The following is a 27,852-nucleotide window of genomic DNA, read 5'->3' as shown; positions in this document are numbered from 1 at the left end:
GTTCACCATCTATTGAACATCTATATATATACCCAGCACTATCCTGAATGCTTTATCTCAGTGTTTCATTGAATCCTCACAAAAACACGATGCTACAATGCACATATATCAATTTTGCAGCTGAAGAATTTGAAGGTTAACAGAAATGATTCAGGTTATTTAATAATGGCACTTAGGGAAGGTATCATGGAGGAAGTGTTGTCTCACTGATTTCATTCCATAAAGTAGGAGCAAGGCAGTCCATGCGGAGGAAAGAGTACCAGGAATGATACAGAGATTGGAAAGTGCTATTGCAATCTCAAAAAGTGTAAATATTCTAGATTGGCTTGGGCACAGGGATCATATAGGTCAGGAATGGAAATTATCATTACAAGGATAGGCTACAGTCAGACACATCAGGCTCATGGATTTGGATTATATGCAGCAGGAAATGGAGAACCATTGAACGTTCTGGAGAGAAGAATGACAAATCAAAGCTATTATTACTGATCCACTCTTCTTGAACCTGTCATATTTAACATGATTTCACATATTATTATTCATTATTTGTGAAGTTCCTCTAAGAACATTATACTTATAGCTTTCATCTAAACAGTAGACTGTTACTATTTTTTTTAAATGCCCTTTTTCACTGATCTTTTGGAAAAGCAGATTTTTTTTGTGCCACAGCCCAATCCTCTTCAACCACTTTAACTGTCAAGACTGAAATCAAACAAAGGACACAAAACAGAAGAAGACAGGAGTTTGGGAGTGAGAAAGGGGTCAGGTTCCTTTGGGCATCAGTCTGAAGTCAATTTGGATGTACTGTAAAGTCGTTAAGTAATTAAACTCCAGCAAGGAAAGGTAGATGGGAGAGGGTGGAAGAAGAAAAAGACACTTCATTCCACTTCCACCAAAAACGAGAGTCAAAATATTAGCAAACCAGAGTTATCCCTCCCTTAATCTATACATATAACCAAAATGCAAATGTGAAGATTTTGTTAATTTCATGACTGTAGTTACAAGTGTTTTCTATGGTGGTCACACATGCCATGGACTTGGAGATCTGGCAGTGCCCCATGCCATTTGTGTCTCTCCTCCCTGACTTTGTTTCCATAGCTGCCAAGCACTGGCTGGCTGCAGTCAGCACTCTCCTGCTACTGCACTGCCATCTCATGCCAAGCTCACTATGCTTGAGGAGCAACTTCCAAATGGTGATCAATAAGAAATGAAGAAATGCCCCTTGAATGGAAGCATCTGGCATGACTCCCTGATAGGCAAAATCTGCACTCAAGTTGGCTTTCTTCATCATGATAGGATCCAATTCCGCGGCTTCCACAGATGGTGTGCCTCAGAGCATTCTAGGCCCCAAAAGCTTAACCGACTGGGTGATCTGGGGTCTTTAATACCTAAAGCTGATCATAAAATAACACTGACCACCCAGAGCGAGCCAGGTGCTTATTTCATAAACATTACTTTTAATTTTGACAACAATCCAGGAGACAGAAATCTCGATTCTCATTTAACAGATGAGAAAATTGAGCAGTTAAGTAGCTTTCCAGTGTGTATGTGCAGAGTCAGGTTTTTAACCTATGTCTGACTAACTCCCAAGTCTTGTCATCTTTCCCTTTAGTCACGTGGCCTCCCCCTGGGCCACCCCCAGACCAGTTGGTCCAAAACATGGCTACAAATGACAATTACTTGGCAATTGATTTCAAAATACATATCCTCAGGCCCAACCAGAGAGTTACTAAATATCTATAGTATATTTCTATTTATAGCTATACATCTATATGTATATTACCGTTTATTTAAAATACGGTTTCTTGACTTTGGCACAATCGACATCCGGGAATGGATAATTCTTTGTTGTGGGGGGCTATCTTGCGCATGGTAGGATGTTTGTCAACATCCTTGTTCTCTACCTGCTAGATTCCATTAGCACTGCCCCCTCCCCCTCACTGTATGAAAACAAAAAAATGTCTTAGACATTGTCAAATAATTCTATCTTAGTCATCTACTGCTGCTACAACAGAAACCCTACCACTGGATGGCTTTAACAAAGAGAAATTTATTCTCTCACAGTCTACTAGGCTATAAATCCAAATAAAGGGCATCAGCTCCAGGGTAAGGCCGTCTCTCTCTGTAGGCTCTGGAGGAAGATCTTTGTCATCAATCTGTCCCTGGACTAGGAGCTTCTCCACGCAGGAACCCTGGGGCCAAAGGACATGCTCTGCTCCTGGTACTGCTTTCTTGGTGGTATGAGGTCCTCCACTCTCTGCTTGCTTCCCTTTCGTTTTATCTCCAGTAAGATAAAAGGTGGTGGAGGCCACACTTCAGGGAAACTCCTTTACATTGGATCAGGGATGTGACCTTAGTAAGGGTGTTACAATCCCACCCTAATCCTCTTTAACCTAAAATTACAATCACAAAATGGAGGACAATCACACAATATCACCATACTGAGAATCATGGCCTAACCAAGTTGGTACATATTTTTTGGGAGACACAATTCAATCCATGACAGATACCTAGGAGTTAAGTTGCTTCCAGGTGAGAACCACAGATCTAGAAAGCAGTCCAGGAAATTTAGAAAAACAAAGTTTGTGTTTGTAAATCACTGGTCTAGGTTATAATTTCTATATAAAGGATACGAGGCACAAAAAAGCAGGTTCTGAAAGACAATAGGTAGAGCATCCTTTCAACTTGCAGGATTTGCCAACCTATGTGAACAGTAACTAATTTTGGCCTGCACAATGGATATGCTGTCATGGAAGTTTTCCAAAGCAGGATACAATGTGGCACATGTCCAAATAAGAAATGAAGATAAGGTACTTTAGATATTCTAGAAAATATCATTTGATTCATGGAAGTTTAATTTGTCCACATTTCTCAAGTTAACTATACTTGTATATTGCCCAGTCCAAAAGTAATCCACAGTAAATATTATGGATTTGCTTAACTCACATATATTCAATATTTTTATTCTGAGGAACTTAGCAGTTAAAAAGCATTTCATCTGAAAAAAAATGTATAAAACCGAGGTATTATTATTACCATCTCACAGATCAAAAAAAGAACTTCAAGAATACACCTTCAAAAGTGGTTTCTCCAAAGCCATGGAAACAAGTGATAAAATGGGCAATGGACTCTCATTCCTAAGCAGTATTCATCAAATGGCTTTCTACCTCGTTAAAGTCACCCAAAGCTTTTCCCAGAAACTCCTCTTCTGAAATTCTGCCACTGCCTTGAATAATCCCCACCAAGCCAAACATATGTGTATTTCTGATTGGCATAAAATCTACCGAATTACCAAAGTTTGTTGATTATACTATCCTAGACTAAATATTTATTTGTTTAACCTGTGTATAGTAAAACCAAGTACCCCGGATTGGCTGAAATTAGAATTGCTTCCTAAGTCTTTATCAGATCATATATTCTAAACACTTCCGTGGAATCACTCCAGGTGGTTTGGGATAATTCCTTTTCAGAATGTATTTCAACAACACTACAACTGCATACAATAATATTCTATGTCACTCCAGGGTATCTGAATGTAATAGTATTCTTTTAAAACATTTTTTTTTTTTTTAAAGAGCTGGCGTACTTTAATAATCTTAGAAGTTTGTCTAAATGACTGTTGGAAAGCATACCAGTCAAGTGATTCATTTTATGTATTAATCCAGCTCAGCTGACAAGTAGTTGCTAATACAGCACTTCTAACATTGATTCAAGTTCCATAAAAGGACTTTGGCTCATAAAAAATGCTGGCATAGCATTCGGATGTAGGTGTTCCCATCTCCTGTCTATAGGAATACAGTAATGTGCCAAATTTTGTTGGTGACCACAAGCATTTCTGAGAAGATAGATGTTACAAAGATCAATAAATGTACATATATTAAAGCCACCTGCATCCCCCTATGTGTCACCCCTTCATTCCTCCGAAATAGAGGTAAATTTTGGAAGATGGCCCCTGAATAAGCAGTTGGGGGTGTATAGCCATTACACAGTTTGTTTGTTCTTCCTTCCTCCCTCACAACCCCCTTCTAATTTTTAATTCTTATTCTGGGAGAGAGGGATCCTTACCCTAACACAGCATCATTAGTAATCACTGGGAGACAGCAAATCTCTTTTCCGTCACTGAGGTGGTTAGTACTATGAAAACCAGAAATCTGACAGCTACTTTGTGTCGGCAGAAAATGAGAACATGACTTTGTCCTGAGAAACACTATCTAGTAATATTTTTCATAACTTCCATACAGTGATGATCTAATAAGAATCTAAAAGTAATTAAGTGGATCTCTTTTAGCCAACCAAAGCCTAATTCAAATACATGTTTTTATCAGAATTCTAAGGGAGCCATAAATTGAGGCATTTTGAAAAACTGGGATCTAATCCAGTGCATGATCTGATCAGGGTTCAGTGGTAATAATAAATTGGGACTATTAAAACTGGGAATCATTCCAACATTTTATTTTGCCCAAACCACAGGACCTAGCGAATTCTACTGCAAAAGATAGGGATATTTACTGATGAGTAACACCATGCTGAATTAATCATTTGTATGTAATCATGCCAAAACATGAGTGTTTTCAACAGTTTAAATAGTGCCAAAGTTTAAGTTCAGTAAATAATTAATTATTGAAAGTCACTTGGCAAATTAAAGTAATGAACCTTCTGGTTTCTTTAATGAAACACACACTTTTTTGGATACAATAATGACAAAATTCTATCATTTGTTGCTTTATGTGTTTAGGGGGATGATATGTATGTAGCTTACAACTAAAATATTAATTCAGAATGTAAAACTTTCCTTTTCCCTCTTAGAATCCAATAAGTGTTTTCATTTTTCAGTATGAACAAATGTTGGATAAACTCTAGCCTTACTCTGGTTTTCATTTCAATTTCCAGTAACATAAAAATCCTCCATAATTAAATAAAACGCTGAGAGGTTGGGAATAGATTTTCACCCACTTGTATTCTCAAACTATAAATGGTTTCTGAATGTTTTTATTTCTCTAAGATGCATTTCGTTTATGTGGGGAACTTGCAGCTGCATAATTAAATCTTGGTTTGCCAAATATCAAAAGCACATGTATTGATTTAAACCAAGGGAACAGGCCACAAGCAGCGCAGCTGATAAGGCAAGGGAGAAGCCTCTGCAGTTCTTGGAAGACTTCCTAAAAGGATAGAAAACTAAGAGCCTTGAATTCAGACACTGAAACCGATTACCTTTCTTAAATCTTAGTTTCACTCTCACTTAGGCATTCCGTTCAGGCCAGTTTTTGAAAACAAGAGCCACATGTTTCCGTACTTCTCAGTGCTGAAGCTGGAGAGCTTGTCTCTTCCACCCCGCATCCCCCAACCCTATCTTCTCATGCATCCTACTAAGATTCTAATAAGATCTACAAGGACGACACTTCATTAGTGCAGTAAACAAGCTCCCTTACCAAAAGAAACTCTAACATGGTACAAGAGTACACAGAAGACCTTGGAGTGCATAGCTAATACACTCTCGGCTTTTTTTTTTTTTTTCTTCCAATTTCAGTATGAAGCTACATTTAGCAAAATTTTATTTCAGGGTCAGTAACAGGAGACTTAGGAGTCCTTAGGTGCTGCAAATGGTTAAGTACTTGACTACTAACCAAAAGAGGTGCCTCAAAAGAAAGGCCTGGCAATTTGCTTCTGAAAGGTCATAGCCTTGAAAATCCTACGGAGCAGTTCTACTCTGCAACATGTGGGGCAAAATGAGTCAAGATCAGCTCAACAGCAACTGTTTTTTAATACAAGATGTTAATGGAAGACAGCCTTTGGTGCCAGTGGGGATTTTTCCTCTTGGTACGATAATCCTAATTAAACTAGGGGAATATACTTTCCTTCAACCAATCTCCACCTGACTTTTGAGAAGCTATTATTAACAATATAAGTACAATTCTTTACAGGTCCAAGAATCTGGTTAGTTTCACACTTTGTGGAGGGTTACAAGCTTAAGCTAAAGTTTGAAAATTAAACAAAAAATACATTCATTGACTTGTTATAATAATCTCTTGCTTTCAGCTCACGATACTAATTTACATAATCTGACTGTTTGGAAAATGCTAATTTAATTTAGCTTGAAAAAAGATTCTAGGAGAAATAGTCTTTGAATATACTATTGGATTCATCCTAGCAAGGATGAATCGGTCTTTGGAACTAATGTTTTGTTATGGCCAATCTCACTGAAGCATGAACAAAATGATGAGTTATTTAAAGCAGGGTTTCATTGCAATGAACTGTTTGACTTATATCAGGAGGGGACATATCAACAGCTCAGGAAATGTAACAATTTCCAGTAACATAAAAATCCTCCATAATTAAATAAAACGCTGAGAGGTTGGGAATAGATTTTCACCCACTTGTATTCTCAAACTATAAATGGTTTCTGAATGTTTTTATTTCTCTAAGATGCATTTCGTTTATGTGGGGAACTTGCAACTGCATAATTAAATCATAATTAAACAAGAAACTTAGGCCTATATACCAGATAAGAATAGTGCATACACTACCATGAACCAAAGTCATGGCAAGATCTAGGAAATCAAAGAAGATGCTACCATTTTATATACACTAGCAAAGAACATTGAATATATTGTGGGCTGCCTAAAGAACCATAATTTTCCTTAGAAGTGAGGATGGAGAGCTTCCATGTGCTTACTTTGGACATGTCATCAGAAAAGACCAATCGCTGGAAAAGGACATCATAGTTGGTACAGTTGAGGACTAAGGAAAATGAGGGAAACCCTCAGTGAGGTGGATTGACATAACAGCCATAACAATGGACTCAAACATACCAATAATAAGGAAGATAGCTCAGAACTGGGCGACATTTTGTTCTGTTAGACATAAGGTCACCACGAGTCCGAGCCAACTCAGCAGCAACTAAAAACAAGACCTAGGAAAGACCCTAGAGATCATCTGTGGACAAATGTAGCATTAGCAATCACAAGACAATTTTGGATTGTATGTGGCTTAATGTGTTAAATTACAAAAACTAACTTACATGGTTATGCATTTTTAGGATAATTTATTTATTTGAATACGTACACACATATATTTAAGGCAATGAAGAGATACATCAAAGACTGAAGTTTATGAAACTCTGATCTAGCCCAATAATTTGATGCACTAATCCTCTCTAAGAAGCTCATAAGGTGTTATAATTTCTCTTCTATTAAGCTGAAAGCTACTACTTTTGAATTAGTGCCCCATTTGAATCTGCAAGAAGGTAATGAACGAATGAAGAGAGAGGCAAAGTAAGTAGACTAGAGCAAAGTGGATACCATAATATAAGTATAATCTATGTAACACTTCTAGCATATGAAATCAGCTCAGTCTTGACTCGTGAAGATGTATGTATCTGAGGTCCTCTAACATTTTTCATAAGACATGGGTTTAGTGCCTCCATTCACTGTGTGTGAAAGAGGCACGAGATATTCCAGGTATGATCTGAGCAGTTTAAAATAGGAATTATGGATTCCTCCCTTGTTTTGCACATGAATTTACAATAATGTAGCCTAGGAATGGATTAAGTTTTTGGCAGGCATATCCTTATGTTGACTCATGCGAAACTTACCCTCAACTAAAACCATCAGGCAAATTTTCATATATTTGGTATTAAGTCAAACCTTCCACATCCTGTGTTTGTACAGCTCATTTTTGGACCTAAAAGTAAGACTTTACATTTATTCCTATTATGTTTCTTTATGTTTGATTCAGTCCATAGTTCCAGATGACTCCTCTACTGACATATTATCAACCCCTGCAGCGTCTTGGCATTCACAATCTGATCAACAGGTCACCGTCAACGATGAAAATGTTCAGCAGGACAGGCTTAATAGAAATAAATTTTTTTGAGAAAAATTTTATTCTTGTAAGCTTATAGGGATGGACTATACATTCACAATCTTTGGGTACAGTTTTTCAAATAGCTTAAACTCTTTCTATGGTTATGTCATCTGTTATATATTTCTGTACCTTATCCACAGGATATCATGAGACAATGCAATTCTGATGTCCAGGAGAGTATCCTTACATTTTGCGAAGTCTAGAGACTAGAACGGGTTTTCTCAACCTCTGCATCACTGACATTTTGGTTTAGATAATTTGTTGTTGTGGTGGGGGAGGGATATCCTGTGCATTTTAAGATGTTTAGCAGCATCCAGTGTCTCCAGACATACTCAAATGTCCCCTGGGGGGTGAAAGTGCTCCATTGAGAACCATTGTTGTAGACACCAGAGCAGACCCCAATCTAATTTAGTAAGCCATCAACCTAATGTGACCTTTTTTGACCTTTCATAACTGTAACTATGAATATGCTAGTCATATATAGCACCAAAACAATTCCATATCAGAAACCTGATATAGAGAGAAAATATATACGGAAATCATAAGGAAAGTAATGCATAGAGTGGAGGGGGGCAATATACTCTTAAAATTGAGTGTGAGGTTAAATTAATCCCAGGATAAAACATAAGGAAACTGAAACTTCAAGAAGGAATTCTATGATTTAAGGGGAGATACTCTATAAAGATCTTTATATCTCGATGCTTATCAAAGTATTATTTGCAAAGTTAAAAACTGGAGATAAACTAAGTGTTCAATAAGAGAAGATAAATAAGGTATATTGAACTCACAGAATATTAAGCAGCTATCAAAAATGCCATCTTAAAACCTATAATGATATAGGGAAATGCTCACAATATAATGCTGTGAGAAAAGTAAGGTATTACTGTATTTTTATGCAAATAACACATGCCTTCTGTGCTTGTTTGCTGGCTGCTCCCTCCCCCTGCAAAGTATTTTCGTAAGCATGTTATGCTAAATTTTTTTTTAACAGCAACATGTGGAAGAGGATTGGCCTGGTGACACTTGTGAGGGCATCTCGTGGGGGAGAGGAGGGCACAGCCAGCAAACAAACACAGAGGGCATGCATTATTTGTGTAAAAATATGATATATATATCCAGCATGGATATCAAGATTGCAAAGAAAATATAATCATAGAAAAAAATGAAAAGCATATTAATAGTGGTTATGGGGTTATGGAGGGCCCTGGTAGCACAGTGTTTAAGAGGTTGGCTGCTAACCAAAAGGTCGGCAGTTCGAATCCACCAGCCGCTCCTTGGAAACCCTATGGGGTAGTTCTACTCTGTCCTCTAGGGTCGCTATGAGTCAGAATCACTCGACGGCAACAGGTTTGGTTTTCAGTTTTATAAGGTTATGGTAGGATTATGCATGGTTTTCATAGTCTTATTTTACTTTTTTATGTTTTTAAAATTTTCTTAATGAAACTTGTATTGCTTTCGTTAAGTTCTGTGGCATATGTGTGTGGGGTTCTGGAGGAAAGTGTTCCATAGTCCCTTATGGGAGTGAGCACTGACAGGGCTTCTGTTCACGTAAGAATATGCCAGCAAGGTAGGATGCTTTGGAGAGAGCACACGAGAAAAACTGACAACATTTATAGACTGGCTCACTCAGTCTTCCTGGGGAAAAAAAGAAATGATGTATTAGAATGTTTTAATCTAATGTTCCAGCCAAATCCTGTCTCTCCAAGTCAGAAGAATCATCTTGAGCTAGCCTACTAAAGATAGGTTCTTGGGCTCCAGCTCCCAAGATTCTGATTCTGCAAGTCTGGTGTGGGTTTTTATTAAGCTCCTCAAATGATTTATTCTGATGCATGTGGTCCATGGACCACAATCTGAGAAACAGTACTGTAAGAGGGGTGCTGTAAGAAATCATACGGTTCGACTTGGATGAGTTTTTTGTTTTCCTTTATTTTATATAATTTATTCCAGGTTAAATTTGGAAGAGAGTTGGTATGGGCCCACAGTGGTGTGCTGGTGAAACAGGCTCTTTGGGAAAAAGTAAAAACAAAAAATCCAATTTAGTGCATTTGCCAATTTCTGTGATGTAAATACACCCAACATGGCCAATTTCAAACTAATGGTTTAACAATTGGCTCACAAAATTCTTGAAAGTGTAACACTTGCCTCCAATGAGCTAATAATTTTTAAAGTACTATACAGTATATATTTTACATAAGTGCTTTAACTTCTTGGAAAAAGAGTTACGTTAATGACGAACTATTATATATCTGTCACAGTTAAGATGGAACAATAGGATGGTTTAAATTATCCTAAGAAAACATTTTTTAAATGTATTTAGAAAAAATAACTCTTGTGAGTTTTTATATACGATTTCTTATTTTATCCCATTTTTTTTTTTCCCCACGGCCATGCCATGAAGAGTAATACACTTGCTGAGTTCTTTAAGAGTTGTGAATTGGTTTCCTATGGATGATGGTGAGCAAAAGAACAGGACTCCAGGGCTGGGAGCAACGCCAAATGTTCAGCCCCCACCTCCAGTCTCCGTGGCCCTCAGCCCCTAAATTGTTGAAGTGCCCCTGGTCATTAATTCTATAGCAGTCAACCATAAAATCAACTCCTCCAACTTCTTCCCCTAGCACATGATTGAGACAATGTTGTCTCTAGGAAACCCATATCAGATGTGTTTTATGTGTTCACGTGTGGGAAGTGGCCTAAGTGGAAGCTTATAGTTCTTTCAATATTTTGACCAGACATATTTTGAGAAAATTGGACCTGAAGTCTATATAGCCAGCTGAGGCAAATTTACAGCCCTGCCTTTAAGAACAAAACTCCCTCAGGCACCTGCTTCCTAAAGGCAAAACCAGAAAGGAAATGAACTCTTGCTTAAAGACAACCCACCTTATTTTATGGGTTATCAATTTTCTAGCTGGCATACAGTTCCCCAGCTACTAAGAGGATTTTTTTCCCCCTTCATACCCAAGAAAGAAGTGAGCTGCAAAAAATGTGAAGTCTGCATTCTAGCAAACAGCTCCATTTCCTGAAGATGAGGCATGGGATGCAGAGTCTCAGTAAGTGAAATCAGGGGAGCAGTGAAGATCTATGATGTAGGCTCACTGCATAGATGCCTTTGCCAATATATGCATTAAAATCTTAGCCTGAATTACATTTTACATTACGGGGTTACTGAATCTTGGGCTATGATGGAGAATGCATCTTTCGTCTTTGGGGCGGCTCTGTCAGGTGAGTAGTCAACAACAATGCAAAGCACTTGATTTTCTTTTAACTGCTCCACTGATTCTGGAACTGAGCTCATCAACCTCTCAACAATGAGAAAGGATTAAATAGGCTTTTTTCCTCACTATTGATAAAGTCAGCCTTCTCAACACGAATAGACAACAAGATAGGGGTCAAAGGCTAACAGTAGATACTCTTAGCCTGCTGTGTGCTAGAAAACACAATGGATAGGTATGATTTTCTTAGAACATATACTCGAGTATAAAAATAAATAAAAGAACTGGCTCCTTAAAAACTGTAAGAACTAAGGCTACTAATAAGCAAGTGAAAAGATGGATAAATCTGATTTTGTATATGATGAAGTCAGAATCAAATTCTTAACATTTTATGGTGGTTTTGTCATAATCTCTGTCTTTCTCCAAGCTCCATTTAGTTGTGAAGGGGAAGAATTTTCAGGAGAAATCTGAATATTCAATTACATGTTTCTAAATCTGCCATTTAACATGTTCACTTGGGATAAGTGCTAGAGTTAACATCAAAGATATGTGAAGGACCTCTTGTCCTAATGGAACATTAAGCTCCTCCAACAGGAGAATTCAGCCCTTACAAACCACCATTATTTCAGTAAATGAAACTGGCCCTTTAACAGATGGGCTACGTACTTTGTACTTTTCAGCTTGCAGATAGCCTAATAAAAGACACCAGCTTTTCCTAAAATGAAGGACGTGTACTCCTTAAATTACTGTACTCACATGGATTTAGCAGAATAAAATTAAGGAAGCATACAACAGCTTGACAAAAATTAGGAACAGACTATGGGAATCTGGTAGTTCTAAACATCGATATCAAAATGACCTTTAAAAAAATAACTCATCACTTAAACCACAGAAAAAATATGCATTGGTATAGCTGACATTAGGGATAGCAAATTACAAATTTTGAAATAATTACAAATACTGATATAATAAAAACATGAAGTTAATATCTTCTCAAAATACGATCAAAATTTCCCAGAAAGGCAGAGTCCTTTTCTACCAGGTGCTCTTCCTTTTATATTAGCTGACTTTTATGCTTCTTAAAATAAGACTTCTCCAGTTGATTGTTACAATAACTAAATTAAACATAGACTATGGATGCAAATAAAACTAGCTCAGCATTTCTTCTCACCTTTCACGCTCTTCTTTCATTTTTTCCAGCTCCTCTTCTCTCAGGCCACCGTGCTTCAGAGTACATTTCTGCTCAGACTTTCCACCCTTATCTTCTTTCTTCTTTCCAAATCTAGTGAAACACAAAGGTGAAGATGGTTGTTAGCAATAACCATGTTCCTTTATCAGATGAACTCATTAAAACATACTTCTTTAATCTAAGCAATACAAGATCATGTTGCATAAAATGGAAGTTAAATAAATCATGAAAACAGAAAAATAATGTGGTTACTAAATTCTTTCCTTCCTTTCTTCTTTCCTTCCTTCCACTCAGATATTTATTGTGCATCAAGCACGATATCATGTGATTAAAATATTATTTCTAACTGTTAACAGACAGCAAAAAACTGAGTGGTTATCATTAACAGATAACTAAAAACTGACCAATCTCCTAAATAGGTCTCCAGAGCTCCATGTGGCACTGAAATTTAAGACTAAAATCATAGTATTATACAACGATGGTACTGTAAGGGACCTTGTAGAATACCTAACCCAGCGTTTTTATTTTGTAAGTGAAGAGCGAACAGCTCAGCAAAGTCTCTGGGCTTGACCAAGACCACCCACCAGGTTTCGGCAGGGCTGGGAATAGTGTGGCCCCCTACATTGTGCTCTTCTAAACACATCACATTCGCTGCTCCATTCCTAAGTCAGTCTGTGGTTACTGGACTCTGAGCACCCCTCGGTGCCTGGTGTTAACTGTGACAATGATCAGGCTTTAAAACACATTGGGCTTCCTTAGCATTTTTAGGAACATGAAAATTGCACATTTGAAATGAAAGTAAAGAAGGTGAGATTAAATTATTATTAGGACTACATTTTTAAAGGACAGGTATTTTTCCCAATAGATATTTTCTCTGAAAGGGATCTCTCATGGTCTTAGTATCAACAAACACAAAAAAAGATGATGGCTAGATGCTCTGCCAATAACCAGGAAAAAAAGTCACTCAGTTATACATATTCTTCAGGTAAAGATTCTTCTAAATCTGTGGACATTCCATTTATCCCTTGTTACTTATTAAATAGCAGCAAAGTTTAATCATGTGTGTATGAGTGATATACATGTGTGTGTATCTGTACAAGTATATCTATCTACCTACCTACCTACCACCTGTCTGTCAGTCTGTCATACTGTGGTGGTTGTGTGTTGCTATGAATCTAGAAGCTATGCTATCATTATGTTACATACCAGCAGTGGTCAGGTTTCAGCAGAGCTTCCAGACTAAGACAGACTAGGAAGAAAAGCCTGGTAATCTACTTCTGAAAATTAGCCCGTGGAAATTCTATGGACCATGACAGAATATTGTCTGATGTAATGCTGGAAGATGAGCTCTTTAGGTTAGAGGGAACTCAATATATATAGCAGCCACAATGATGGACTTGAAGATATCAGTGACAGTGAAAATGGCGCACAACCTGACAATGCTTCATTCTGTTATACATGGGGTCTCCATGAGTCAGAGTAAATTCAACTACAACAAACAACAGCAGCAACACCAAATATACAAACACACACACACACTAACCTGTGGAAACCAAATTATATGCGCTTGGCTGACCTCTCCCACACGCACAGAACCAGAATTTCCTTACATGGAGACCTGACACACTAATTTTGAAGAAACTCTTGTTCTGTGAGCAACCAGAATACTAGAAGAATCACAGAGTAAACTATGTTTCTGTCTTCATAATTCCATAAAAATCAGCATATATTTTTTCCTTTCTGGTTTATGTTTCAGAAACTCTGAGTATCACACCTGGAGGATGTCACTGGTAATATCCATATTCCTCTTGTTAACCCAGTACATACTGCATCCTGCCAGCCTCTCCCAGTCTTCACTCCTTTGAATATTTCTCTACCTACAATTTCAATTATTGAACTCTCAAGAACTTTCTCCCTCCCCATTGCCATCCCTCCATCTACTTCGGCTCCTACCAAAATTCTTTTGGTGTGTCCAGTCTAGTCTTGGGAACCTGGCTGACCAATTATCAGCTCTAACTCCATTATCCCCAGGCCCCCGCCTTTTTTTGTCTCTTTCATTTATGCCTCAATTTCTGAATCCACTCCTCTTTTTCACTGAAGAAATGACCTGCCCTTTATGGAAACAAATAGGAGAGGAAAAATACAGACAAAAATATAAAAATATTAACTTTCAAATAGAATCGTTGATATATCCAAGGCCTCTATTTAACCTACAAAGCAGGAGATACCTAAGTAATGTTTGTTTCCAAGAATACATTTTGTAGCTTTCCAGACCCATGAAGAAAAGTCTTAGGGATCATCATTTTACTTTAAATATCTTTATGTGAGCAGTTAGCACCTTAGTATATCACTCAGATAAATAACTTCTCTCAAATGTCATTGAATATAGTAATATTTGGGTAAAAAATTCAAAATTGTGGGAAGTCAGGGAAGAAATACTTGTTCAAGAGGTTGATAAGGGCAAAAATGGTGCCAAAACACCTATAGATATTAGGCTTCTTTTTTCTCCATGTTCCATATATTTTCTCCTAAAGAGTAAAACTATCTCAGCATCTAGTCTACCTTGATCTTTATTACCACAGCCAGTAAGTTATTCTTCTTCCTGTAGCTAAGATATTTTAGTTATAATGTAGTTCAAGAATAGCTAACTATGCTTCCATCATAGCAGAATATGTTTGACAAAGAAAATGTTATTTTAAGTAAATTCTGTAAAGTGTTTTCTTCTTAGCAAGAACTGTCAATATGGTCAACTCAACCAAGGCCACAAATATTATGAATGTTTTGATTTAAAGTTCATGATCATTTATTAAAGTTTCTAATAAGTAGGGAAGAAAGAGATGTGAAGTTTATTTCATCAGAAGGAGTGAGCAGTCACACACACACACAAACCCATTGCCATTGAGTTGATTCCAACTCATAGTGACCCTATAGTACAGAGTAGAACTGCCCCATAGGATTTCCAAGGAGCAGGAGATGGATTTGAACTGCTGACCTTTTGGCTAGCAGCCACAGCTCTTAACCACTGTACCACCAGGGTTCCAAGAGCAGTCACAAGTTACCTTATTTCATAATATTAAGCAGGTTCAAGTGCAAGATGATAAAACAGTAATCTTCAAAAAGACTTCCACATTGTTGAAATGAGGAAACTGAGGCGCAGAGAAGTTACCTGCATTTTATGTACACTAAATTATTTATTTATACTAAATTATTTTTTCAGTTTTGTAATCAAACAGCTTAATTATCAGTAGTTGTGCTGGTGGTGTTGTGGGTGGCGGTGGCGGGGGGTGTAGGTTGGGCAGAGTTGGGAGGAAAGACTTGCTTTGCTGAATTTCCTAACCCTTTGTTCTCTTTGGCATAGTGGCTTCTTTGGGGGCCATTTCACGGCCATTCTTACTTTCACTGAGATATAGAGAGAACAGTTGGAAAGTTCATATACATTGATACATCTCCCTATTATTAGCTATTTTTGTAAAAAAAGTCATAAGGGCTCTGAATGGCTGAAATTACTGCTTTGCATTCTAAGGGTTTCAAATATCCATTGCATTCAGGCACCCCATTATCTATTACTTTTGAAATTTGAGAGCTGGCCATTCTGAGCTACCTGTCTCAAGGAAATTGCTTATAGGTCAATCTTACTTTCTATAAAAGATATTTTCCCGAAAAATTCTGTACAAACATATGGTTTTAATCAATAAAATCTTACTTTACATGTACCTGGGAAGCCTGTTTAAAGAATCTTATGATGGATCTTTTTGTAAAGTGGAAAAATCACCTTTCAACATACCCTTTACGTAAAGTTAGATTTTCATGAATTATTAGTTTGTCTAAAACACCTGTCCCTGTTCATTTCTATAGAGGTTACATGACACAGCTTCGTGGAAAACCCCTTCCTTCTTTCTTTTTCTCTCTGTCTCTCTTTTCCAGCTCTGCCCTTCTCCTTTCTTTCTTCTTTCTTTGCCTCCTTCCTTCCTTTCTTTTTTCTTTCATACATTTGTTTTATAAATATTTATTAGGTATCTACAATGTGCCTGATATTATCACAGGCCCTTGATACAGGTTGATAATTTTGTTAAGGAACAAAAGCAAACCCTCATGGAGTTAATGCTCTAGTAAAGAACACAGCTAGACACCAAACAGGTATTTACAGGTTGTAGAAAGTGCTATGGATGATGCTAGGAGGGAAAATAATAGGGAATTAATTCCTTGGGAAAGGCCTTGATGAAGAAATGGCAGGTAAGCTGAGACTATAAGGATGAGAGGGTTTCGGACAAGCAAAGAGTAGGAGAAAAGCCTTATGCATGGAGGAAACAACACAAACACAAGAAGTGAAAAAGGCCAGTGTGGCAAAAGTACAAAGAGCAGAGGGGAGACTTGTGTGGGATGTGGACAGAAATGAAGACAAGGACCATATAGTGTGACTCTGAGAGAAGCTTGGGTTTTAATATGAGAGTGATAGTAGGTCATTTCTTAATAATTCAAGGAAGAGAGAAGCTGGGTAAAGAAACTGGTAGATTGAAAGATTTGGTGGAGGGGAAAATGGAGGACTTACAGAGTCCTTTTGAGTAGGGTTGATAACAACGTGGTGTATATTTTTAAAACACCATTCTGGATGCCGAAGTAAAAAGCAGCAAATAAACCCATAACATAAGTAAAAGCATTAAAACTCATTGGGGGCTACTGCAGTAATGTTGGTGAAAAATGATGGTGTCTTGGACTAGGGAAGTGGCCACTGAAAAGAGAAGACAGTGATTTGGGAATGGTGGGTAAATAGAGAGGTGTTGAAAATTCAATTTTAAACATGACTATTTTAGTATGCCCTCGACAAGTCCAAATAGATGGACCCAGGCCTAGGACTAAGTCCTGAGGAGGAGTAACATTTAAAGTTTGGGTAGAGGAGGAGGGGTGAACAAAAGAAACAGAAAAACAAAACAAAATAAAACAGCCAGATAGGAAGAAAATCAGTAGAGCATGGTACAAGAGGATGTAAAAAAAAGCACTGCAAAAAGGAGGGCCTGGTCCACAGATGGGAACGCTGTTGAGAAGTCCAGTGAGGTGAGGCCTTAAACGTATTCATTAGATTCAGCAACATGAAGTCATTCATAGCCTTGGTGAGGTTGGTGGAGTGGTGTGAGCAGTAGCCAGGTGGGAGTGATCTCCAGAGTGAATGGCAGGTACGTGTAAAAGTGTGTGCCTGTGTGTGTGTGCAGCCATTTCAAGTAATGTGGCTGGTAAGGTGGTAGCTGAAGTGGGTGGAATATTGAAGAAGGACGTTTTCAATTTGGCTGGAACCAAAGCACCTTTGTTTGTTGAAGGGAAAAAATCTCAGAGAGAAGGAGAGGTTGAAGATAAAGGAGAGAGACAACTAAAGTTCATGATACTGGAAGAAGTTGTTGTTGTTGTTAGTTGCCATCCCATGTATGCAGAGTAGAACTGCTCCATAGGGTTTTCAAGGCTGTGACCTTTCAAAAACAGACCGCAAAGCCTGTCTTCTGAGGTGCCTGTGGGTGGGTTTGAACCACCAACATTTTGGCTAGAGTACTGCTTAACCGTTTGCACCACAAAGAGATATACAGCACCTCTGAAGGGCCTGGCCTAATGTGAGACAAAGGAGACTCAGAAAAAAAATCAGCGGCTAGAGGAGGAAGCTAGTTTCTTTATAGAGTTGAACTCAAACCTGCTGCCATTGAGTTGATTCCAATTCACAGTGATCCTATTGGACAGAGTAGAACTACCCCCACAGGGCTTCCAAGGAGCAGCTGGTGGATTTGAACTGCCGACCTTTTGGTTAGCAGCCTGAGCTCTTAACCACTGCACCACCAGGGCTCCTTATAGAGTTGATAAAGGAGAAATGGAGGAGGTCCCAAGTAATTAATTTTTCAGTTAATCACATAACATGTATAAGGGAAATGGTTCCTATCCATAAAACAAGAGTTCTTAGTATAATTTAAGGGGAATAGATGAAGGGAGATAGAATTATACAAAGCAGAAGAGAAAAACACCAAAATAGATCTCACTTATGTTGTTATTTTGCCTAGACAGAGGAGGCCCAGAACAGCCATCTGGAAGTGGCTGTTCAGTCACTATGTATCACACTGGACTATGCACATGGAATTTAACCACTAACAAAATCAACTATCAGGAAATATCTGACCCTTCAATCCAACTATCTAACTACCCTCCAGTAGCCCACTGTTCTATGTATGATAAAGACTTTAATTCTTAGTAGCTGTCTCCCAATTTCTCAGTAAATATTTTCTCCAGTTTCTACTTTTTTCCTTGAGTTTTTCAGGTAATGATGACCTTCAATCCTTCCCAGACTCCTGTACGTACCCTGACAAATCATCCAAATTGACAATGTGTATAGCTCTAACATCTGGCTTTTTCTAATTCTAGTCTCACATTTAATTCACTCTTAATTCTGCTAAGTTCTGCCTGTCCACAATTTTCCTCCTAGATCCCACTGGGCAGTTTATGCAGCTATTACCATCAACCCTTCCACTTAGTGGATACGCTATAAAAAATGATCCTGTGTGATGGCTTACGAGGACTAAAAAGTCAGATGGAGAAGAAGTTCAGACACTTTTATTCTAAATTAGTGGTGGGCTATGAATCCAAACAGAATTGAAAGTCTGAAACAGAAAGTATGTATATCTCCTCCTGCAATCAGGAGTTGATCATCAGATTGGCATAAATGATGCATTTGGAGAAGTCTACCAGTCAATCACTAACATTACTTGGAAAGCTATAGCATGTTGTCAATTGTAAAAATGTACAAATGTCACAGTCACAATATTTTCTGGACTTGGATAATGGTTCATACACCCTGAAACTAGTTCTCTTAAACAAACCACACCTCACATTTCCTCATAATTTTACAAACTGTACTATTTGAAATAGCTCGAGCAAAATATAGAGGCCTTTTGACTGTACTTCCTTAGTTTATTTTGAAATCCACCCATTAAAGGTTTCTGTTGTTTGATGTATTCTAAATTGGGTTCTGAATCAGCATATGCATATGCTGATGAAATTAACTTCCCTGTATTGTAATCTCATGGTGTTGTGCACTTCAGCTATTGTGCTCTCTAAAATTTACGTTGTAATGGTGTTCCCTTGTTTATCTCACATGGTTCTCGTGATACTCAAGAGTTAATGAATCTGATACAAATTCAGTGAAAATTGATCAGTTAGAGGAAGGTGTCTGTCCTCCTCTCTCTCTCTTAATTTGGTATATAAAGGCATTGCCTATTTTTATGTTAGTATTATTATTGATAGAGTAATAAACTGACTTCAATTTGCTACAGAGAAATCTTTATTAAGAAAGAAAAAACATTCTAATTTTATTTTTAGCCTTCCGTAGTATCTTTGCTTGCCATGGCTAAGGTCTGTTGCTTTCAAGGAGGAATGGCTAATGCTATAAAAGCCAGGATACTTTTCCCAATGGAAGGGCCACACTGTGGCAAGCAAGAGTAGATAGGGATTTGCTTTATGAGATACTTACACAAGTAGAAACTGAGTGAATCGGTGTCTTAATAATGAAAAAAAAATATCAATATTTGAAAACAATAATAATAATTAACCTTAACTAGGCCATGTATTGAAACTCTAAAATAAGACTTCTAATTAAAACATTCATTTCCAATGATATATGTTTAGACATTTATTTCGAGTATGTTTATGTATTTCCAAGATGATGAAGAGATACACGAAAACAACAAACACATCTCATCCTACTGATGTCTTTATCTACCACTTCCTTTAAGGCCAACCTTCCAGCCCACCCCTTAAACAGCTACTTCCCTCTGGGTTGTTGCTCATTCCAGGGATGTGATTCCTAAATTGGTGGTCACGGCAACTTTTCATTCTGAAGCAGTGAATCTGCAGATCTCAGATAGTTTGATGTTTGTTTGCTTTTAGGATTAAAAAGCAGGCAGGTCCTGCAGCATTCTAGGATTTTTGCCTAAGTGGATAAAGCATCTGCTGGGCAGAGCCTTAAACATCTCTCTGGCTAAATTCAGGTGTTGGGAATCCTCAACCTAATTTGCTGTCCCCACACTAAGGGACTAGAAACACAATGTATTTGGAAGTACTGAATAAATTAAAAAAAAAAAAAAAATCTAGAGGATTCAGAAAGCAAAGTAAAGGAAAACACACATTTTAGGTATTCTTAAAAAAAAAAAAAAAGGGCCTCTGCAAGATTGATTTGTAAGGATCAGTTAAGAGATTTGTAAGACACTAGGCTGTTACTTTGCTGAGCATTTTTATTTTTGCAAATAAAAACCCTACTCTGGGATTACTAATGCTGTACTCTGTTGGGAAAAAAATTTTTTAAACATGAAAAAGAGGCCAGAAATTAAAATTAAGTGAAAATAAGTGTGAATGAGTGAGCAAGAAAGATAAAGATACTAACAAGGTATGATTTTCAGATCCACACAGGGACTATAAAAGCCTTATTAACTGTCACTACCACCCTGGGTTTTAAGTTATTCTATCCCTCTGCTTTCTAGAAGAAGAAATACTCTTCAGGAGTGCACTGAGCTTTGATTAATTGCTTTCATAGGCTCTCACTGGCTTTAAGACATTGTATGCAAGAGCCTTAGTGAGTCAGACTAAATGTTTATGATTTCTGGGAAATATATTTAACAAGAACATTAAAGAAATAGATCTTTTTGCATTTTATGTTTTCTTTATAGTTAAAAAGGCTTTTCTTTTTATTAAATGTTTACTTATTTCAAAGCAGCAAGATGCATGGCGTCTTCCTTTTTATTATTATTATCTTTAAGTAGATCTTCGGGGTCCTCTGAAGGCTGGTTGAGTATGCAGACACAACTCATGGCGTACACATAAAACACTAATACTAATTCAAACAGATCATATGGCTGGAATTCAGACTTCAGCAAACTGCCAGATGCTCTTTTTTCATTTGCACACCCACAGTAATCTCCCTTTCCTTTTTTCTTCGTATTTGCTCCCCCAAAAACTAGGAAAGGAAAGGCTGGTTTGAGACCCAATCACACCTCAGTTCTAAACATTTTTTTTTCTGCCAATGGTGGGAGATTCCCCAGCAACCTTGGTCTTCCCATGCTCAACTTCCCAGGGCTCACACCATACTGACCACAGTTTATCCTGCAGAAGGAAATAGCCCCAACGGGAAATAGCTCCGAGGTTACCATTCACATGCAGGTGGGGTCATCTCAATAAACTGCCTGGGAAAGGAAAAACTGACTCATGTCAAAAGACTCAAACCTAGGGCAAGCTAGTTGAAAGTTCCGTGGAAACTCTAGGTCTCATCGGTAGTCTCTAAATAAAATGTCAAATACTACTTACATTCCAATAACACAGGTTAAAATGTATGCAATTTGTATGAAATCCATTATCAGAAAGATGGTGCGTAACTCATGATATGTAAGGAGAATAGGACTATGAGAAGAAATGATTTTTTTTTTCTTTTTAGTGACTAGGCGAAGGACCATTTTAAAGGGGTTCTTGGGTGTCCCTCTTCAGAAATTAAGAGAAACAGCACATTTCCCATGCAATTCATCTGCACTGAACAAGAATAAAATGATTTCACTCTAGACCTGGTCTAATGGGAGTAAAACATCTTTATAACTCTGATTAAACAAAAAAAAATTATCACTTCTTTGATGCCCAAATTAGCATCTTTTCTCTAGCATACTGAATTAATTAGTTGAGTGACAAAAGAATTAGTCCACATAGGATCAAAGCTGAAATCATATTTACCTGAGATTTAAAATTAAGAACATGCAGCATTAACCCTCTGTAGCTCATGTAACGTTCTTTCATGTTCTATATATTTTAAACCTTCTGCACATAAAGTATAACTGGAGATTTTTTTCAAGTTTTTTTTTCTCTTAAATATAAAATCTTCCTTGTAAAGACAATGAGAACATCACAGAAATTTCCCCCCCGGTGGGGGTGGGAAACTTTCCCATTGTGCCATAAAAATCTGACACTATGTGGCTTTTTTTGTCAAGCATTTATTGTACAAATACAAAAGAAGCAAAATAATTAATGCACGATAGAGCTCGTATGAGAGCCTTAAACAATGGAGAGTTATTATATTGATTCTTAATAAGCGATACTAAGTTTGAAACTGTTCTTTAAAGTGGAAGCTCTTTTAACTTTTTTCCCCCCTAGAATAAAAAGGCTAGGTTGAATAAGAAAGAATTGTTGCAGATTATTTTCTGGGATGTCTCAATTCACTGGAACTCATGTTTAATGTTTTCATGATGTACATAATATTTTCAATAAACAAAACATACTTTGTTGTTGTTGTTGTATGCCATCAGGTTGATTCCAACTCATAGTGACCCTACAGGACAGAGTAGAACTGCTCCACAGGGTTTCTAAGGGGTGGCTGGTGGATTCAAACTGCTGACATTTTTGGTTAGCAGCCTGAGCCCTTAACTACTATGCCACCAGGCCTCCAAAACAAACTTTAGTAGATATATTTCTCTCTGGTCAAGATGGAATGGAAAGTGGATTCAGGGAGGTGGTCCCAAGCTGAGGGGGGTTTGTACTGATGCTGGCAGCTGTATGTTGGGTAGGGCACTATTTTAACTATCACTGAAGTAAGATGCCCTTAAGGGCTGGGACTGGGTTTTTATATATATATATTTTTTATTTATCAACACATACATTCATGCATTTATTCAATAAATATTGAATACTTTGTGCCAGATCCTCTAGTAGGTGCTCAGGATGCAAGTAAATAAGACAAATATGGTCCCTACCTTCTTTCTTAGTGCCTGATACATAGTGGGGAGCCCTGTTGGTGCAGGGTTAAGCCTTTGGCTGTTAACCCAAAGTGCGGCAGTTTGAATCCACCAGATGCTCCTTGGAAACCCTACAGGGCAATTCTACCCTTCAGCAACTACTCTTAAGCTAGTTATTATTAATTATTAAGCAGAATTAAAGCTGGGGTTAGGTTTTTAGGGAAGATACTGCTTTTCTCCTTTCTTCATATCCTCTATTCTAGAAGGACCCAGTGATCTCTTATAATTCAGCATGTTATCCCACGGTAAAGCTCCCAAGCTAGAAGGTATTTTCCCTAGGAACACACGAATCACACTACCAGCTTAGTTTAGGTGTGGCAGTTGCAACCAGCCACAGCCCTGGATGTCTACAGTCACAGTAAGACCAACTGGGGGACAGACAGTTACTCACCTGGAAAAGGTAATGAGAACCTGGCTACCCCAGTGCCATGGGGCACTGACTCACCTTAGGTTTATATCTCACAGTGACCAATTCTTTCATGTAGCACAAACACCCTGTCTTTAAAACACCAGTCCAAATTCTAGGATGAAATTTAAACCCAAAGTATACATTAAAGATGACTATTCTGCAAGGTGTCATCTGTAAGAAAACATGGTGTCTATCTCATATTTAAACCTCTAATTTCAGAGTTTCAGAAATTATGGCCTCCTTAATCCTTTTTTTTTTTTTTTTTTTTAATCCTAGGCTTCAAATAAAGATATGTGTGAGGTAGTTGCTGTGTTCTCTAGAGTTTTGGCACTATTCATATTTGTTGTTAGAGTAATTCTTAACAGAATTCCAAATAATAATACCTCTGTCTGTAGTCTGTCATAGAAGAGCTCTTTTAGAGAACGAGGTAATTAAAAAATCTAAGCCCTAACTTAGGCTATAAGACAAGGGATCAGATTTCAATATTTCTGTTAGATTTAGAGTAAAGTTAACTAGCTTCCCTTTTTATTCTATAAGTCCCTTAAGGGTAGGCCATAAAGGTGAATTGATTCTCAACTATGACTAGGCTGAGAGAAAATGAAAATATCTATATCTATATCCTGAAAGTCTCAATTGAAATTCTGAATAATACTTTGGCTCTTCAAGGGCCAAAAAGTCACAAACCTCATGAAATTTGTCAAAGCTGTGTTGTCTGCAAGGGTATCTGCTCATTTTTTTAAAAGTCTATAAACCCCCTTTTTCTTAGCTTCTCTTTTGAGTTTAGAATTTCAGGACCCACAAATGAGATAAGGTTCCTAACTACAAAATGAGTAATTTATAATCTTAAATAGAGTTTCTGTCCATTCATTGAGCAGCACAATGAACATTCTAGGCATCTTCCAGGTCCCAGAACACCTTACACCAAAGAAGCCCGATCCAGTGCGATAGTCACTGGAGAGCCATCAAGCAGTCAACAATGTCTCCCTTTATCCAGAGGGGCCTACACAAAAGACAGCAATTCTCCCATGGCAATTGATTTCCCATGGTATTTTAATATAGTTTTATAAAAATGGATATAATCCCATTCTCCAGCAATATAACATCATTAAAGATAATATATCTGGGATTAAACAACAAAAACAACAACAATTTGATTTCTGACAAGGATTTCTAATCACCTATAATTCAGAAAGAGCTATTACAAGCAACATACAATCATAAAAGTAGGCTTTCACCTGGAAATGTATAGTAGCTTAGCACAGCAATGATTTACAATTTGACCAAAGAAATCAGATTTATAGTCTGTCCAAAGCATCAGGCTCTTATTTGCTTGTCCTCTAGACCGTGAAACTACTATTCTGCTATGTAAGTATATTTTCTTGTTCCTTCCCTTTTCTGTACCAATGGCTAATTTCTCCTTTCTTCAACACCACAGATGAATAATTCCTACAGGTTGCTAATGTTATTCTACATCATATACCCACAGTTCAAATGGCTGCCATGTTCTCACAGAATAATAAAAGAAACCAATGCTAGGAATTTTATACATATGTATTAAATGCATAATCCTGTAATAATACATGGCAACTAACAAGAACAACAACATAAGAAAACAGATAAGAAGTCTGAGCCTCTGAGTGAAGCATTCCAGATGGGGTCTTTGGTGAACATATCTTATTAAAAAATATGGGTGATTTAATTTCCTTATCTCTGGGGTTATTTAAAAAAATCAGATCAATTTTGTATCACATCGCATCAAGGAATGATATTGGAAAAGTTGCTTTTGCCCAGTTATGTGTTTATTCATTTGACAGAAGTGTCTCATAATCGGCCACCATCTATAAAAACCGACAGCCTGTGTTTCTGCATCGCTTTGGATGGTCGATGCAGGGTACACCGCAGCGTCACTCAGATGATCACTGGATTGGCAGCCATTTCTCTGAGCATCTGTAACCTGTATTTAGCTTTGGATTTAATATTTCTAGTCTCCCAGTTTTTAGTATTTCTAAACTTCAGCACCTAATATTGAAGTGACTTCCAATAACTAATCCTTTTTGTAAACACTATAGTCATATTTGATTCTGTAGAAACTCACAGTATTTGTGTTTTTCATTTTGGAAGGTTATTTGGAAACCCAAGCCAATATATTATTTCAAGTGTGACTAAGCTGTTGTCTTTCATTTTACACCAACCCTAACATTCTCTAGGACCCATCCTACTGAGCTCAGTATGTTCACTAATCCAGTCAATCCAGTGATGGAAGAATCAGTTTGGATAAAAGAACAATAAATCCCACCATTATCTCAGTTCTATAAAAGTAAGATTTGGGTGCATTAGTAAGAAAGAAAAGAAAGCAAGGCTAGAAAAAAAGGTACAATTTTGTAAGGAATGCCTGAGATTAATGTGTACAATCAAAATTTAGCAAATTAGGGGAAAGAGAAACAGTTCTAAATGGGCCACATTAATGTACCCCAAGTCAGGAGAGTTACAAATAATGATCCCCAAATAAATCATTAATGTCATGTACCTAAAACACTGGTGATTTGATAAGAAGCAAAGTTTTCAAGGTTATTCATAAGTGCTTTGAAATATAAAGTGCCATTAAAACCTTATCATGCAATATATGAAACCATGGTTTATGTATTTATATTGGATTTACATTGGAGTTCTGTGTGAAATCCATGTATTAGATACTGATTTTATACAAGCAACAATACATTTCAAAAATAAAGGTCTTCAAGGTTCATCTGTGTTGTAGCAAAATATCAATATTTCATTTCTTTCTATTGCCAAACAGTATTCTACTGTATGGATAAAACCAAAAAGCCAAATCCACTGTCGTAGTGTCGATTCTGACTCAAGTGACCCTATAGCATTTCCAAGGCTGTAAATCTTTACAGAAGCAGACAGCCACATCCTTCTCCCGAGGAGTGGCTGGTAGGTTCAAACTATCGACCTTTTGGTTTGCAGCCGGGTGCTTTAGCTGCTGTGCCACCAGGCTCCTTAATTACTTGTACACGTGTTATCAATTATCCACCAAAAATTCTGAATCCTTAAAAAGGAACCCTACTCAAAAAAGGTTTAATTTTTTTTTTTTCCCCAAGTTCCAATTGCCCAGAAATGCAATTAGCTGAAATGACAAAGCCCAATTCAGTGACTGCTTGGCTGAATATAATATGCCAACCAATGTGAGGACTTGATAAGTTTCCCATTATCTTAAGCTCCCTTGTTCACTGACATCTTCACCCTTGTTCAGGGGTAGACTCTTAATATATGCCATCTGATTTGATCACATTGCTCAGAAACAATTACTCAATTATTTAGCCCAATTGGTTAGAGCACTGTGGTAATGGGGTCAAGGTCATGGGTGGGCTCCCCTGTGTGGGCCAGTTAACTTAGACCTATTCCATAACCACAGACTGCACCCCTACACCCAGACTGTTGTACAAATATGTGCCAATGGTCAAAAGGGCACTCGCCAAGAATGTGTGGAAGGAGCAGCACAAATCCATCAACTCTCCCAGAAAAACAGCTCAGTGCCAGTTGTGTTGAACATATGTGGGTTAATAGTAACATTTTCACAGGTGAAAGACAGGCTATGGTTCCAGATCTTGTAATACTACTGAACTGCAAGCCTAGAATTTCGAAAGAATTTTTTAGAAAATAGTAAAGCCACAGTGAAACTTAAATTCAAGCAAATATTTGTAATTTATAGGAAAGTTTTAAACATGAGTTAGTGATTTCTAACAACTTCAAAATATGAAAGAAAAATTAGCTTAGCAAATTTGTTCTATTTTTGTAAAATATTTTGATTTTTAAATATTGGCTCATTTTTAAAATTTTTTATATTACAGTCTGATGCCCTAACTAAAAGTACCTGAAAGCCAAATTCAGTCTGGAGGTTCCCAGTTTGCAAATGTTGGTGTATCTAAGCATGCATGTATTTACATCTATTTTTATGACTGTAGCTACCTTACCAACCAAACCCATTGCCGTCAAGTCAATTCCAATTCATAGTGATCCTACAGGACAGAGTAGAACTGCCCTACAGGGTTTCCAAGGAGGGGCTGGTGGATTCGAACTGTTGAACTTCTGGTTAGCTGCCAGACTCTTAACCACTGCACCTCCAGGGCTCTGGTAAAAAACTGGTAGCTACCTTAAATAAATATAATTCGTGAGCTTTTAATTGACTGCTGCCTACTTGCTCAGCTCTTAGCTAATGTTTAACCAGGGGAGTGATAACTAACAAATACAAAACAGGAAGTACTACTTTTCAATGGTACCATTATCTGACTTTGAAGAGAGATTAGCATGGGATGAAGTTGTTGAGGGAGACATTTTGAAGATGAGATAGGATCACATAAGGCTTCCAAACCTCAGTCCAAGCAT

The 27,852-nt window shown here is 37.4% G+C and overlaps 1 protein-coding gene across 11 annotated transcripts in view; it reads right to left on the bottom strand.

The window, feature by feature from the left end:
• The window catches only part of PARD3B (par-3 family cell polarity regulator beta), a 1,165,226-nt gene that overhangs the window by 211,626 nt on the left and 925,748 nt on the right, over window positions 1-27,852 (bottom strand). For all 11 annotated transcript variants that reach the window (XM_049888916.1, XM_049888918.1, XM_049888913.1 and 8 more), the window contains one exon: window positions 12,244-12,354. In XM_049888916.1, the coding sequence (XP_049744873.1) occupies window positions 12,244-12,354 (111 nt within the window). The remainder of the gene's footprint in view (window positions 1-12,243; window positions 12,355-27,852) is intronic.

Source organism: Elephas maximus, chromosome 6 (genome assembly GCF_024166365.1).
Source record: "Elephas maximus indicus isolate mEleMax1 chromosome 6, mEleMax1 primary haplotype, whole genome shotgun sequence".
Lineage (NCBI taxonomy): Eukaryota > Metazoa > Chordata > Mammalia > Proboscidea > Elephantidae > Elephas > Elephas maximus.
The sequence above is the reverse complement of the archived record's forward strand: the minus strand, read 5'-3'. Positions and strand labels throughout refer to the sequence as shown.